Source organism: Lagopus muta, chromosome 16, assembly GCF_023343835.1.
Source record: "Lagopus muta isolate bLagMut1 chromosome 16, bLagMut1 primary, whole genome shotgun sequence".
Lineage (NCBI taxonomy): Eukaryota > Metazoa > Chordata > Aves > Galliformes > Phasianidae > Lagopus > Lagopus muta.
Window position 1 is genome coordinate 4,959,860 of NC_064448.1, and position 16,064 is coordinate 4,975,923.

At 50.3% G+C, this 16,064-nt stretch overlaps 1 protein-coding gene across 14 annotated transcripts in view; it reads left to right on the plus strand.

Annotated features, from left to right (window-relative positions):
- Window positions 1–1,068: 1,068 nt before the first annotated feature.
- Window positions 1,069–16,064, plus strand: part of KCNQ2 (potassium voltage-gated channel subfamily Q member 2) — a 61,646-nt gene continuing 46,650 nt past the window's right edge. For all 14 annotated transcript variants that reach the window (XR_007380146.1, XR_007380147.1, XM_048962692.1 and 11 more), the window contains exon 1: window positions 1,069–1,384. Coding sequence is in view for 12 of the 14 variants with exons in the window: in XM_048962692.1 (XP_048818649.1) it covers window positions 1,089–1,384 (296 nt within the window). In the remaining 2 variants the exon portion in view is untranslated. The remainder of the gene's footprint in view (window positions 1,385–16,064) is intronic.

Sequence of the window (16,064 nt, forward strand, 5' to 3'; positions counted from 1 at the left end):
TACTTATGAAAAACAGAGCTGTTTTCCATGGAGGGTAATGGTGAAGGAAGTTACATCTTTCTTATGTCAGGCTTTTGCGTGTTCGTCTGAGTCCTGTGATTGTCCATCAGGAGGAAATATTCTATGGGGCAGAAGCCTGCCGTGCTGTATGGGGGAAAATGGTAACACTGGGTCATAATTACAGGCTGTGACAAAGAGGTGGTTTGGGTCAGCGTGCTTAGTAAAGGGCTTCCTACAGTGGGAGCTTCGTAGCCACATCATGCTGAAGATTCAGCATAGGAAGTAAGGTGTACAGGGTTTGTGAGCCCGAAGAAGATAGGTTTGACCTCAGGGAAGCGTGGGCAAAGGGAATGGCTTTGCATAAGTGGATTTGTCGTGAGGTTACAGAAACTGAGTGGGTATGGAGCTGGTTCCCTCCTGTGACCTACGTGGCACTGCCTGTGCCTGCTGCTGCCCAGACTGTGGCAGAGCTGTTGGGATGGGCAGCCCCAGCAGAACAGCTCACACTGTGGGACCTGCAGTGACTTTATGGGGAGAAGCCAAAGCAGGGAGACACTGAGGGTGACTTTAGGCCAGGGGAAGATGCCAGAGCTTGGTTTTAGAGGATGCTGGAGCTTTCTTCTGGGGGCAGAATGCCAGATCCTGAATTTTTGAGAGGATGCTGAAGCCTGCTTTGTGGGGGGACACCAGAACTTGCTTTCTTTGCACTTGTTTCCGTTAGCGTGTGTGTATGTTTTTTAGGGTGGTTTTCCTTCTTTCCTTCTTTCTTTCCTTCTTTCTTTCCTTCTTTCATTATTTTTTTTTTCCCTTTTCCTTTCTATGAGAGCGGGGAGCTCTCAGCCCCCTATTCTGGAGGATGCTCTCTGCGGGACTTCGGCAGCCGCTCCCCGCACAGCTGAGGGTTAACGGGGCGGGCGGAGCGGGCGGGGCGCGGCCCGGCGGAGCCCATTGCGGCCGGTTCCGTTCCGTTCCGTTCCGTTCCTGCGGCGTCTCCAGCGCCGGGCGCGGAGCAGCGGAGGGGAGCGCGGGTGGAGCCCCCCCTCCCCTGCCACCCCCCTCCCGCGGCCCCGCCGCCCTCGGCCACCACCATGGTGCAGAAATCCCGCAACGGAGGCGTTTACCCGGGGCCCGCCGCCGAGAAGAAGCTGAAGGTGGGCTTCGTAGGGCTGGACCCGGGAGCTCCGGACTCCAGCCGGGACGGGGCTCTGCTCATCGCCGGTTCCGAGAGCACCAAACGGGGTAGCATCCTCAGCAAACCCCGTTCGGGGGTGTCGGGCAGCGGGAAGCCCCCCAAAAGGAATGCTTTTTACCGCAAGCTGCAGAATTTTCTCTACAATGTGCTGGAAAGACCGCGGGGCTGGGCTTTCATTTACCACGCATACGTGTGAGTAATAAAAAGGTGGTGGTGTGTGTGTGTGGGGGTACAGCGCAGCCCCCTCCCTTTTTACCCCTAGCCCCAAATTTCTCTTTGCCACCCATCGCCAATCGCGGAGTGCGGGGTGGGTGGGGGATGCTCCAGCTGCAGAACGGCTGCAGGGAAGGAAGGGATGGGGGAGGGGGGGGGGTGGATATGCTCGCTGGGGAACCTAAGAGTACTGTGAGCCCCTCCCGGAGCTGCCGCAGCCCTACAGTGTCCGGGCACGGTGCACCTGGGGAAGGGATGTGCGGTGTGTGTATGGTGGGGGGGGAAAAATGAAGCTGTCCCTGCAGAGCTGGGGGTGGTTCCGGTGGGGAGGTGCAATGCACCGGCCCTATGCACCCCCGTTTACTTCCCCGCTTGTGGGGGAAGGGGCTGTGGTGGGTGCATGCAGGGGAGATGGGGAGGGAGCGCTCCTCCGTCTTGCTTGAAATCACCATAGCAATGCTGCGAGCTGAGGAACACAAAGCGCTGCTCGGGAACTGGCTTTTTTCCCTTCCCCACCCCCCCGTCTCCTCCGGCCCCATCTTTTGCGGGGTGCTGCGGAGGATGTGGGGCCGGGGGGTTGCGGCTCCGCACCGGGGTCCGGAGGTTCTTCTGTGCCCCCCGTGGGAAGCAATGGGGTGGGAATATCTGCAAAGAAATGCTGAGCTGCGTTTGGGGCTTTCTGGGGGGGGGGGGGGTGGAGAGGGAACAAAGGAGCGGTCCCGGGGTGCGCGTTTCCCCTCGGCAGCCTGGATTTTAGGCAGGAATGGCTACGTTGGGTGGGGAAAAAATGCCCCTGACTGCAGGTTGTGCTGCAGGATGAGGGCAGCTGGCTGCTCATTATTAGGAGGATTGCAAAGGGAGGGTCAGGATAAGTCGCTGTGTTACTGCAACTCCCTTCCCTCTGGGACTTTCCACAGTCCCACTGGGCTGTTCTGCGGTCCTGGGCTCCAGCACAGCCCTGTTTGGGTTCCTGCGCCCTTAGAGCCAATGGATTTTTTTGTTTGCGTGCTCTTCATCATGGCCAGGGCCTCCGTCAACTCCATCGAGAAGATTTTTGGGGCCTTTTGTTATTTTCCCTTATTCCTTTTGCTGCTGATGACATTCTTAGATCAGATGTTGGGATGTGCTTTATGGTCCTCAGCCATTTTGTGCCTTGAGGCCTCCCAGGGAGGTGTGTTGTGTCTGGGTGATAAGATGCTGTTTGGGAGGAAGGGAAAGCTTCACCCTGCACTGCAGAGGGCTGGGGGCTTGTAGAGAGCTGGGTGTCCCTGGGAGCATATTTGGAGCTCAGTGATGGATGTGATGGCAGTGAGGTCCTGAGCATTCTCCATGCCCAGGAATTCTATGTGCTTGGTGCTGTGAAGTCTCATGGAGGAGCTCGTCTGGCTTTACAGTGAGGATGAGGTTGTATTTAAGAGCACACGGTGCATGCTGTACACAGGTGAAAACCCAGCTTGAACTGGCAATGGCAGCACTGAAAGGGGCTGAAAGCCAAATGACCAGCAAGGGGTAGCCCTGCCTGGGAGGGCTTTGTAAGCTTCTTTTGCTTCTTCAGCTGCTGTCTTGACTTCTGATCTACGTCGCTCTCTGCAGTGGCATTGGCTCAGGCAGGCAGTAATCATCACAGGGCACGAGCAGGGTATCCCAAGCTACCTCCTTCTGGGATTCACCATCTCCTGAAGTCCCCATTTCCAGTGCATTCCTCTAGATCCCACAGCTGCATCTTGCTTTGGGCCCATGGCTGTGCTTGCTGTGTGTCACCTGGTTGTGCCAGGAGCTGCGCCTGAATAGGAAACACTGCAAAACCACCCCTGACCCACACTGCTGGGAAATGGAGGCAGTGCTCAGGGCTGAGGTAGGAGCTGCACTGAGGTCTGTGAAGCATTAGTAATGTGATTAATTTTTTACAGTGTGTTGGGATGTTTTGTGAATGCCAGTCTTCTGAACCGTGTATACAATAAGGTTGGCTTTGGCAGGTCAGTAATATGTTATTTAGAGAGCTGGAGGGTACAGTGAACATCTCACAAAGTCACTGGGGAAAAGCCCAGCGCCAGCTACTCCCTTTGCTGCCCGTCGGCCAGATCCCACCAGTGCCAGCTTTGTGTGTATCAGAATGGGGCAGGTGGGGGCTTTTCTGGGTTTTTGTAGCTAAAAAAGTCTGTAATCCAACAAGGACAGCACAAAGCCTGCTGGCTGCTTCTGCACAGATATGAGGGCAAAGGAACTGCCTCAAGGTCATGAAGTTTGTGTGGAAGAGCTGCTTGGAGATCCCCATGCAAGTGGCAGTGTTTCTCATGCTGCATCCATCGATCTATTTCCCTTCTCCTTCTGTCGTTGTTCTTTCCCTTTTGCACCATTTCACACAGTGCAAATCAGAGAAATTCAGTGGAGCTTCCATCCCTCCAGACTCAGCCCAGCTATTGCCTCTGTAACAGCTCTGTGCCCTCTGTGAAAACAGTGCTCCCTATTTCATGTTGCTGTGTTGTGATTCATTTCTATGCATAACAGCTCTTCCCACACTGACACAAGTGGGTGACCCACTCATGGTGTGTATGTGTACATTATACAGGTATGTATGTTCTGCACAGTTCTATGGACAGCTGAGTCTCATGGATCCCATCTTGGAGTGTGGCTGGAGATGGACTCTGGGCTTCCTGTATCTCATCTCCCATATTTTCCTGGTATTCCTCTTCCTCCTCTCAGCTCTCTCTCTCTCTTTTTTCTTTCTTTTTTTTTTCTTGTCTTTTTTGGCAGAGCCATAGCACTGCAGCACATGGCCTCGTTCTGTTCAAGGTTGAGCTAAAACTTGAAAAGTTGAGCCCTGTCTAAGCAGCAAGCCATGCCTTTTGAGGGACATGGCAGCTCTCTGCGCAGAGAGGCGTTTTGCTTTCAAAATTGTTCCATTTTCCTTTTTTTTTTTTTTTTTTTAATGGTTTAGATTATCTTTTCCCTTCTAATCCTCTTAACTTGCTTATTATCACTTGTCCCGTGCTTGATGGTGCTGTGATGCATCTTATTCCAGAAGGGATGCTGTGCTCTGTGCTGACTGTGTGGACTGGGCGCCCCACAGCCCTCTGTGTCTGCAGGTGTAGTTCCTGACCTCTGGGTGAGCTGCTCTTGTTTGGGACCTATGTTAAGCCTTTTTAAAGCTGTGTGTGTACAGCAAATGTAATTTTCACATTCTGTTTATTGTTCTCTGTGGCAGCAGCTATGGAGCATTGGGAAGATGAAGAGTTGATGCAATCTCTTCCTTAGAGGTGTGGGGTTTCTTGGTGCAGAAGTGCCTTCTTTTGTGACTCCTCCCAGCCCTCAGGGACTGGGAAAAATGTGGTTACTGTATGCAGATCATCTTTCTCAGATCATCTTTTACTTTTGATATAATGCCCTCGGGAACCCCTAGGTATTTTTCTGCTCTCAGAAAGCTTGTGTGTTTTCTTTTGGTTTTCTCCCCGGTTAATTTTGTATACCTATTTCATGGCATTGATTAATTAGGAGAAAGTTTAAGTTGACCCTCATGTGTGTTTCTCCACATGCTCAGGTGAGCCTTTAACAACTGCAAACCCACCCAAGCCACTAGTGATGGGCAGGATCCTCCCTAGATCCTATTGAGAGTGTAGGATGAAGGTCCAACACAAATCCCATGTGCTGGGCATAATGGAGCTGCTGGGCTCTGGAGACCAATGCCCTCACCGTGCAGTTCGTCCTCCCTGGGGACTTCCATGCAGCGATGCCTCACCAGCTCCTGCTTAGTCAGAGCTGGGTGGGAGCAACCCGATTTAATGTGTCACGTTCCAGTTGTATTCACCCCACACTGACATTCAGGAAAAGAAAAACAAGTCGGTCCCCTGGGTGACTTCCTTTCTGCAATGCAATGCGCCTCAAACAGCTGAGCCTCCATCTTTCTTAAGAAGCAATGACCCCCAAAGCAAGTCCCAAATCCTCTACTAAAGGGGAGACAGGTGTCGCTTCAACAAAGAAATGCAATTTGTGAAAACCACATTGTTATTTTTTTTTTTTTAATACATATTTTTTTACTTGGAGACAGATGGAGGATGTGGTGGGATGAGACTCTGTGGTCTGTTGGTAAAGCAGGATGGCAGGCTGTTGTCAGGTTTTTGCAGGGCTTACTGGGATCAAAAAGCACAGAAGTTTTGCATGTGGCATTTGGGATTTAAGCAGCAAACGCTCAACCCTGCATAATCCTGTTTAAGGTAGCCCAAACGTAGAGCTGGTTTCTCTGTGGGCTCTTGAGGGACTGATTCCTCTTTAAAATTACAGTGGCAGTTCCTGCCATGTAATCTCCTGCGGAGAAGAAGCAGGGGAGCAGAGGAGGATGGAGGGTGATTCCTACAGAGGATTAAACTACAGCATGCTTCTGTGGAAATGCAAGCCTGTTTGTGAGAGACGTCCCCTTCAGAGACAAGATCTCCAGCACTGAGCTGGATAAGCCTCTTCTTCCCATGGTGGTTTGCGTTGCTATGGGATAATGCAATGGCTTTTAGCCACCAGGTGATCAGAACTGAATTAATTACATTTAAAAACTGGCTGATCGGGGTGGTCTGGGCTGAATTTGATGAATGCATGCATTGTGAGGTGGTTTGAGCAGCGAGTGTGTGTCAGCAGGACCAGGTAGTGCAGGAGGACACCTGGTCCATCACTGCCATGTGTTCAAACTGTTCCTAGCTGGGCTGTAAGCCAGGAGCACTTGGGCTCCTCTGACATCATCTAGAGTAGAGGATGGCCCTGCTGATGCTGCAGGTATTTAAATTGGCCTTTTGGTGGATGTGCCCATCCACACAGACAGAAAGAACAAGCTGGAGCTCTTGGTGACCTCAGCTTCCCACACGCTTCTCCCAGCCCTGTTCTGGGCAAGCTGTGAATGCAGCAGCTCTGACACACAGACTGAAGGTGTTTGGGGAGGTCATGTGCAACTGTTCTAAAGCACTGAATTAATTATGTGCAGAGCTGTCTGCTGGGGAGTATCTTGAGCAGAAGTCACTGGCTGGGATGATGAGAGCTGCTTTATTGCAGCCTCTGGGCTTCCTGAGTGCCAATAAATGAGGGAAACCGGAGCATTCCTCTGCCTATCTCTCATCTGTCTGCAGTATCGCTCCAACCTCTAATGTGCTTTTTAAATGTGTGAAAAGCTCTGGTGTTGGTTAACATCCATCTGGTGACTTCTTTTGGGTGGATTGGGCCTTAAGTTGCACCAGGAAGGTTCAGGTTGGATGTTAGGAACATTTGTTTTTTTTTTTTTCCCCTGGAGAGCAGTGATGCAGTGGCACAGCTGCCTAGGGAGCAGTGGGGTCACCATCCCTGGAGGTGTTCCAGAGCTGTGGAGATGTGGCACTGAGGGATGTGGGCATGGTGTGGTGGGATGGAGTTGGACTTGAGGATCTTGGAGGTCCTTTCCAACCTGAATGAGTCTATGATTGGGTGTTGGGCAAAGAGCAGCTTTTCCCAGTGCACAGGGAATGGGAGATCTGTGATATCTTCTCACCCCTCTTGCTGCTGTAGTGGCATGCTTTAAACTACCATGGGGCATCAGGAGTGCTGGGTGCAGCAGGAGCTTCCTGGTTTGTGTTAGTGTGGACTGTGCTCAGACATTGAGCTTGGTGATGCTCAGATGCCTGCTGGATGGAGCACTGTGTCCTATGTTCCTCTCAGAAAGCCCATAGGATACTCAGAGCACGTCTGCCTTCTGGAGATGCCCTTTTCTCTTTTTATGACAAAGTGAACTTGAGTTCCCTTGTGCACCTTGGATGGAAGCTGGATGAGATGAGTCCCAAAAATGAGTTGAGAAGACAGAGGTTGGCATCTGTTTGCAAACTGAAAACTGGAGTGAGCTGAGGCAATGCTAAGCATCTCCCACCCTAGCCACTAGGAACTGTGGTGTTCAGAGCCAGAACTGCACTGTGGATGTGCCAACAGGTGAAGGTGGGAGGTGGGCCTGATCCATATCAAAGCAGAATGACAGCAGTCTGAGCTCCACACTTAGCCAGCAACTGTTAAGAAGCAGTTTTGAGAAAGGAACTTTTACAGCAAACCCCAATCATCTTGTGGACCTGCAACCCAAGTCCCAGAGGGAATTAGAGTGTAATCAAGTCTTATTAACACTGATTATTGTTCAGAGCAGCTCTGGTTGCGTCTGGGCTCTGGGAGCAGAGTGCCTGGCAGGATGGCCAACCTTCCTTCTGACACTGAATGCATCCCAGGCAGGGGGCACAGGGCAAGGGAACAAGAGGGTGAAGAGTGCTGGGGAGCAGCTGCCCTCACTGCGTGGGGGCTGAGGATGATGTCTGTGTGTGTCTATCCATTGCACAGTCTCTCAGCCTCCCTAGGATGAGATTGCACAAGGCAAAGGTTAATGCCTTTGGGATGGACTTACTCAGGGATTCCCAGGTGCTGCGTTTACAGACAGACCCTAATGTGCCTCAAGTTCCACCTTCTGCTTTACAGCTCCACCAACCCAGGGAGCAAAATCTGTCTGAGGCAATTGCAGAGCTGCTGTCACGCATTGCAATGGATGAGTGTAGCAGGATGGGTTTTCCTCGCACAGCTCCTGCAGACACGCTGTCACTCCCTGTAAAGCTCTTGTGGTGCTCAGGAATTAAACCTAGCAGAGATCCTGGCTCAAAGGTGACTCACAGGCACCTCTTCTCCATCTCCTGTGTGAGTGTGGGAGCTCGTGTCAGGGCACCTGCTGCGTGCATTTGTTGCAACTTGTGTTTGGTGTGGTTGGAAATTAATAAGCTGTGCAAAAGAGAAAAGAGAAACTTCAGTCAAATAGTAGTTACAGTGAACTCCAAGGGGAAAACAAAATTAATATTATAGCAGCGTGTCAACAACCCTAATGAAAGTCAAGTCTGTGAGCTTCTCTTCTGTACATGAAGCCCAAAAGGTTCAGTAACTGCTCTAAAGGCCTCAGGTTGGATAGTAGGAAAAGTTTTTTTCCAAAAGAGCAGTGATGCAGGGGCACAGCTGCCCAGGGGGTGGTGGAGTCACTGTCCCTGGAGGTGTTCCAGAGCTCTGGAGACGTGGCATTGAGGGTTCTGGGCAGTGGGCACAGTGGGGTGGGCTGGGATTGGATTTGGGGATCTCAAAGCCTCAGTGATTTTATGATTTTGTGACTTTCTGTGTTGAATAGAATGCAGGTGTTAGTCCTAAAGTAGGTGCTGGGGAGCTGCTGGTAACTGCTTTGTTCCAGTCTTCTTTTTAAGGGTGTTTGCCTGGTTGTTTCTTTGTTTTTGAGTTGATGGGTTGGTTGCTATTCCTGCTGCTCGGGTTTGAAAAGGAAACAGCTTGGCTTTGGTGAGGACAGGCTGTCCAGGGCAATCCACCAGACTCAGGAGCTCAGCAGAGTTCATCTGCGCTGGGAGGAGGGAAGCATCTCCCCAGGAAATGTTCCCTATGCTGAGGTAGGTATGGATTCTGTGTGCTTGCAGCAGCTCCACTGTTGGAGTGCTGTGCGTGGCAGTGAAATGGCAGCACTGGGAGAGTTTTTCTCCTGCATGTTTATGGGATTTTACGCGACGTGGAGTCTCAGGATGACCATTAATTGAGTTTATGTTTGCTTGGAGCTTCGTTACTAGGTCTGAGGAATGTAGAAGGGGATGCAAGAGTACTCCATCTTTCACTTTAGAGGAGAGCAAAGGAGTTGAATACAAATCTCTCTATATTACAGCTGGCCAAATAGAGAGTGAGGCCACGCTGCCTTCTGCCATGCTAATCTGTATGGGAACGAAACCAAAACACATCCATCCAGAAGGGACAAGAAGAACAAAACCTCTCCCAGTACTAAGGGCCATGTGTGGCTCCTGGAGCAGGCTCCTTGTGCTGTGATTGCTGGTTCCACCTGTGTTTGCTCATCTTTCTCCTTATCCTGTGCATGGCAAGTATGAGGATGTTGTCCAAGCGAATCCCTCGCTGGGGCTTCCTCCAAGTTTCCTGGGTTTATTAGCACTGATGTGTGCTTGGGGGACTAGTGAGACTCCTGAGTCATCTCCTTAGGCAGGGAGCTATTTATTGCAGCGTGTGTGTTACACTCCATGGGAGTGGGTGTCTCTCTTCCGCTTTTGGATCCTGCCCTGACTCTATATAAAGAATTCAGGCTTGAATGAGCAGCAAAACTCTGGCTCTGCTGTTTGGAAGACAGGTGCTGCTAACCTGTGTCCCTGACTGGAGGAGCGAAGAGGTTCTGGTGGTCCTGAACACTGGTAGGAGTTTGCAGGGGATATTTGTCCTCCTTGGCATCTCCCAGCTGCTAGAATGGCTTGTAGGGACATGGGGCACTGCATGATGGTGTCCAGGAGTGCTTCTTGCTCTGCAGTGGCTCACAACCAAGTGGGAAGTGTGATTTGTAACTCCTTTTTTTTACCCCTCAGGTTGATTTGTTGATGCTTTTGGCTTTTTAACGGGTGGTTTATTTTTCCAGTTTAGGAGAGGTATTTCCTAGCAGCTGTAATTCTCTGTTGGTATCAGAGCAGAGACTTGGAAGTGCCACAGGCAAATGTGGATGAGTTCCTCTGAGACTTTGGCAGCACAGGAGCTGCCAGATCACGAGGGACTTTGCTGTGTTGTTTCTCCCGGGGTGGAGAAAGGCCTCGCCTGTGTCCTGGTGGCCTTGCAGAGAGGTGTCTGGATGCCAGACCAGCCTCTCCCCAGCAGCTCTGCAGGGAGCAGCATCCATCTGAGCAAGAGCTGATGGCAGCATTGGACCAGGGCTGGCTTCACACCCCATTAAGCATCACGCTGAGCCACAGAGACCAGTCCTTGTGTTGTCTAACTGAATTGCTGGCACTTCAGGAGGGCTCTGTCTCCGTAGCCGGAGGGACTGATGCATTTAATCTGTATTAGTGCTAAAGAAACTTCGTTAATTGTGACATCATGGTTTGGTCCTGGGGGCTCCTGGTCTGTTTTTGTTTGGTTAGTGGTTGTTTTACAGTTGTGGCATTTTCTATTAAAAAGGAAAAAGTCTTAGAGAGAAAGAGGTTGGGAAATTTTCTGTTGTCTCAGACATGATATGCAGCCGTTTAGAATTTGGCACTGATTTTTTTTTTTTTCCTTGCTTTTCACATTTTCTGCTTTAGAATCTAGATGTTTTTAATGTAATTCTTATTTGGCTGATCCTTTCTTAATATGCCAGCTAATAAGGGGAAAGAAGGATTCCTGCACTGAGCTTTTGTTGCTGCTGTTTTTCCCTTCTGCAACAGAAATCAGATCTAATATGAAGCCTTCGTGAGCTGAGCTCTGACCACCTGTGGGTGCTGGGAGCATCGTGAGTGATGCTGGGAGGCCCTAGGCTCGCTGCAGATCAGTAGTTGTAGCATCTGAGCCAGGAAAGATAACAGCATGCAGGGCTGGGATGTGGTTGTAGGCCAGCAATGGCTTCATGGAATCATTAAGGCTGGAAATGACCTTTAAGATCATTGAGTCCTTGGGGATGTAGGCACTACAAGAGGGTGAAACGTGTCCCAGGCTCAGGTTTTTGCTCTGTGCTTTGGAGTGGCCAAACCTGGGAGACTGGCACTGCCTTGGCTCCATCTGTCCTCACGCAGGACCTTGGGTGCCTGGGGAGCATTTCATCCAGTTAGCCATTTTTTGCCACCTTCTGTATGAACCCCTCTGCAGAGTGAAAATAACCCTGAGCCCCAGCTCTCTGCAGAGAAGCTGAAACATGCTGAACCCCCCAGACAAGCTGCATTCCTACCCAACCTTGCTTTTTTGGCCCTTGCTGTGGAAATGGATATTATTAAAAGCACCCAAAGGAAACTCATTGAGCCAATGGGTTGGGAGCCCCACTCTTGGCCAGGAGTGCCCATCTTTCCCACAGCCATGTCTTGGTGTGATGTGGGTCAGAAAGAGCTGGAGTTGAGTCTGAGCCCACACCTGCTGGGGCAGCTCTGTTATTTCGTTTCTGAAAGCGCAGCAGAAATTAAATAAAAGTTAATTAAATCTTTTTCTTTTTTTTTCTGCCTGCTTCCTTTCCCTGTTTCTAGGGAAGACTGAAAAAATGTACTAGAGAGGAAGCGAAACTCTGAGCATCCTCTGATGAATGCTGAATATGGCCCCTGTGGGACTGCAGGGAAAGGCCCTGTAATTATGGGGAGCGTCCTGTGAGGCTGGGTTACACAACCAGGACGGAGAGCTGCTCCTGCTCTGTGTTATCAGCAGGCTGATGAGGCTGCGACTCAAAATACTACCTGGCTGTTATCCATTCATTGCTTTTCATCGTTGCTGGTGTCCTCTACGCACAGCACAGACCGCTCGCGAGGCTCCGAGCCAAGGCAGCAGGGGAGGAGCATGCAGGACCACAAAAGGGCCATTTGATATTGATGGTGACACAGTTCTCAGATGGCCCCACTGTGTTTTGGGGCTGGCTGATGGTCACGCATCAATGCCACCAAGTGAAGGTGAATCGTTCCCAGCTCGGGCAGAAGCAGCGTGTCCTGATGGTGGAGTAGTGTACTGCTCATGAGCTGTTGAGTTTAGGGGATAGAGCGTTGTAGCAAACACCTGGAGACATTGTACGGGGTGACTTGCACCTCTGCATGGTGTTGGCTGTGCCCCGGTGTCATGCTGCAGGATGTTGTTCTGCTTTTGAGCTGTTGTGTGATGCTGTTGTTGGCTCTGATCTGTGCAGACTTTGCATGCTGGTGTGCTTTGCTGGGCTCCGTGTTCCTTCAGGAAGATTTATGAGGCTGCAGGCATGGCTGGATTTACATGCGGGCTAAACCTGAGCTGTGTGCTAGGGAGAATCATCCCCATTTGGGAGCCCAAGTGCGGAGGAATTCCACACCATGGACAAGATCCCTGCAGCAGGGCTCAGTACCCTGTGCTGTCACTATGGCCTCTCCCTGCTCCAGCAGCAGTAATCACTTCCTACACAGACGAGGAGACTTCAGTATCCTTGTTCTGCCAGGCCTTGGCTTTGAATTATTAAATAATGTCTCTGTTACGCATCACCAAGTTTGTTAGAACACGGCTACTTATCAGAAGAGAAAATAGTTGTTTCCCTACTTTAGGAGTTGACTTCATCTACTTGTGAGGCTTGAAATAAATGGAAGAGCATTTTAAGGAAAAGACATCTGGAGAGGCTGAGGTTGGAAGTAGCTGTGTAGAAGCACCATCTTTCCAAAACAATATGCAGTTCTCTGTTCTCTGTCACAAAGTCCCATTGGTAACTAATCTGCGTCTTCTCTCTCAATCAAAGCCAACTTGTATGGGTTTCTCACTGTCTCTGAGAGCACTGCCTGTGGAATGCTATCTTTTCCAAGGTCAGGTTTTTGTCTGCTCCTTGTAGGAAGTTGGATGGTACCTGCTGCTTTGGAAGAGGCTGGCTTGGAGCTGCAGCAGCCCAGCCCATGTCTCTCTCTCTCTCTTGTTTGTTTTTCTCTTGCTTGAGCAGCGCTTTGCCCCACTGCGCATACAGCATCCCTGAGCAGCACTGTTTGATTGGTCCCAGGCAGGCAATTCCCTGTTATTCCCAAGAAATACATGATGGGAATGAGTTGGAAATGGGGTCCCACTGCTGTCAGGCCAGGGCTGATTCCCTCTGGGCCATTCCTGTGCTGCTCTCTACCTGAGCTGCTGAGCTCCCAGGAGCAGCCATCCAGCACGGTGCTGCAGGAGCTGCCTGGGGACCTGCTCGTGCCTAGAGAAGCGGGTTACAGCAGGTTTTCACAAGCCTTTGCCTGCCATTTTAAATGGGAAGGATGTTTCCTTGGCAACGAGATGGATGCTTCCCAGCAGAGCATATGGCTTCTATCGACTTTGATTTACCAGCGTGTTGAAATGGCAGCTAGATAATCCTCTTCAGCTTTAATGTGTCTATGTCCTGTGTCCCTGTTATTTGGGAGCTTTAAAGACCCTGGGTCAGGTCCTTGCAGTGCTGGACTTGTTTCTAGCATCCTGAGATGGAGCTGGCAGGATCCCCACATCCTGGAGACCTGTGCAAGCAGGGAGCAGCACCTGAGCATCACCCCAAGCAGAGAGCTGCAGGGTGGGCAAGAAAACATTCCCTGTTCCTGCTGCCTTCCACCAGCTGAGCTCCTCCTCCTTGGGGAACATCATCTGCAGTCCTGTCTTCCTGTTCTCCTCCCTCCTTTAAATAATTTTGAGATGTTTTCTATCTTTCACCTACACGATCATCTGCCTCTTGCAGCTTGCTATTTATTGTTGTGTTTACTGGTGCTGGGAAATAAGGAGAGTGAACAAATCTCTCATTTGCTGGACTGGGCTCTGTGGGTTTGCTGAGCACATGCATCCTGCTCCTTGCTGCTGCCCATCAGAGAGGAAGGCTCTCTATGCTTTGGCAAATTGGAAGAAAATTGGCCAACATGGCCAGATATTAGGGGGAGCAGCCAGACAGGGCAATCACATGAGCCTCATAGCCTTAGGAACTGGGATAAAAATAGAGAACTCCTTTCACACGACTGGGTGGTGCTGGGGCTGGTGCAGGGATGTGAGTAGCAGAGAGTGCTGAGCTCGGGGCTCAGGAAGGGTGACCCTAAATGAGATGGAAGCAGATTGCTGGCCTGAAAGCATCTGCACTGCAGGGGTGGGGAAGGGGATGTGGTGCCCTGTTGTTATTGCACCGATGCTGCGTGGTTTGGTGAATCCCTTGAACACGGGTAGCAATGCAAATCCCCTGGCCTTGTAACACTTAACCAGGAGCATAGAAGGCTGAGAAAGTGCCAAAGTATGGCGTGGTTAAATTTTACAGGAGGCTTCATGTGTTCTGATCCCTCTGCCTCTATCTGCCGGCTGATGGCAGGTGAATTGAGCAGGTGGGGAGATCACCAGCTCTAAGCCATATTGTGCATACTGTGCAAGCCTGTTAATTAAAACTGATGAGCAAGTGAAATTAGCAGTGCTTTGGTAACGCACGTGTTTCCTGCTTTGGCTTTACCCATGAGCATGTTGCTCCAAGACCCTGCTCTCTTGTCTTTGTTATCAAGGCACAAAGCGAGGGCCAGACCTGGGCCACCTGCCCTCAACAGGCTGTGAAATCTCAACCTATCCTTCGTTGTTGGTGGTCGCGTTGCAAAGGGAGCCCAAGAGCACGGCTCTGTGGCCCCACTTCTGGGAAAGCATAAACCATGGGCTTGGGGTATGGAGAAAGTGAGATGGTAAAGGCTGCACAGGGATGTTGCTGAGGCTCTGAGCTGGTCCCTGCAGCTATGCCTGCAGTTCCCTGTGGGGCTGTGAGGATGCTCAGCTTTGCGGTGCTTTAATTCTTGTGTCTGTAAAAGCAGTGCAAAGGCAGAAACAGGGAAACAAATCTAAGGATGCCCAGAGAAGTGTGGCTTGTCCTTGGTGTGCAGGGAACCTCAGGCTTGAGCTGAATAGCTGATTCTGGGACAGACCTTTGGAAAGCTGGCTACTATTCCTGTCTGCAGCAGGAACCAGCCCTGCACATTTTGAAGACAATCTTCCTATCTGCAATTAGACCGGAGCCTATTTTTGTGTATCCCATTCCCTCGAGGAATGTTTAGATGAGATGCAGCATTACATTTTGCAGGGACATCTTGCTTTTAACCCAATTTGAGAGCACAGTTAAGTCAGGTCAAGTGGCTTGCCCAAGTCAGCAAGAGGATTTTTTTGTGCCTTCATGCTCAGATCATGCAGTGTAGCCCTTAGTTTTTAAATTTATTTCCTTTTCTTTTTTTTTCCTTTGAGGTATTGCCAAAAAGCAGGGCTTTGCTCTTAAGATGCAGAGAGAACTTGATCTTTGTATACAGATAAAGGTTAAATTTGGAAGGCTTCTGTGCCTGTGCTTACTACTAATAATTTTTCAGAGGTGGAGAGGAAGCAGAGATTCTTTTTGGGGAATACCCTGTGGGATGAAGCACAGGCAGCGCTCGGATTTCAATCTGAATAATATGGTATTGCATGAGACAGCAACTTTCCCTCGCATTAAGATCAATGAACGTGCACCGAGTAATGCCTGCACAAGCATTTTAAGAATTACTCCAATGTCTGGTGTTTCATCCTCTTAATTTACCTCTGAACGGACCGTAATTGCACCAGGGCCTTGAGGGTTCTGTCCTGTGAACAATTCCTGGAGTTGCATGGCTGTATTTCTCCCTGCCTGGTTTTTGCAGCAGATCTCAGCCCTGCAGTGCAGAGCCCATGGACAGGTGCACTGATGGATGAATGCTCTGGGTTCTCCTCCAGACCTCTGACCGCTCTGAGATTGCAGCACAGTGCAGGGAGAACGTGCAGATAAACATCTCCCAGTGATTCAAGCTGGAGGAGGACAGAAAGGAAGGTTTCAGCTCGATCTTGGTATGCGTTCTTTATCAGCAGTGCGGCTTTATTATGAGTTTTAGGTGCCTTGAGTAAGTTAAGTAATTAGAGCCAGGCAAGTCTATAAAACAGGCTGCTGATTGCTGAAATGTTGCCCTTTCTCCTGCTGTAAACATTCAGTTCAGTTCTTGGTTTCTATCGCTGATCTTCTGCAGCTGGCATTTCACAGAATCACATTTGTTCTTTGAGGATTCCATCCGGGAAAGCTCTTATGTGCTCAAGCTCTTCAGTGTACGAGAACTGTGGAGATGTGCTTAATGGACGTGGTGGGATGGGTTGTATGGTTGGACTTGGTGATCTTAGTGGTCTTTTCCTGTCTTAACGATGGTATGATTCTATGGTCAGTCTT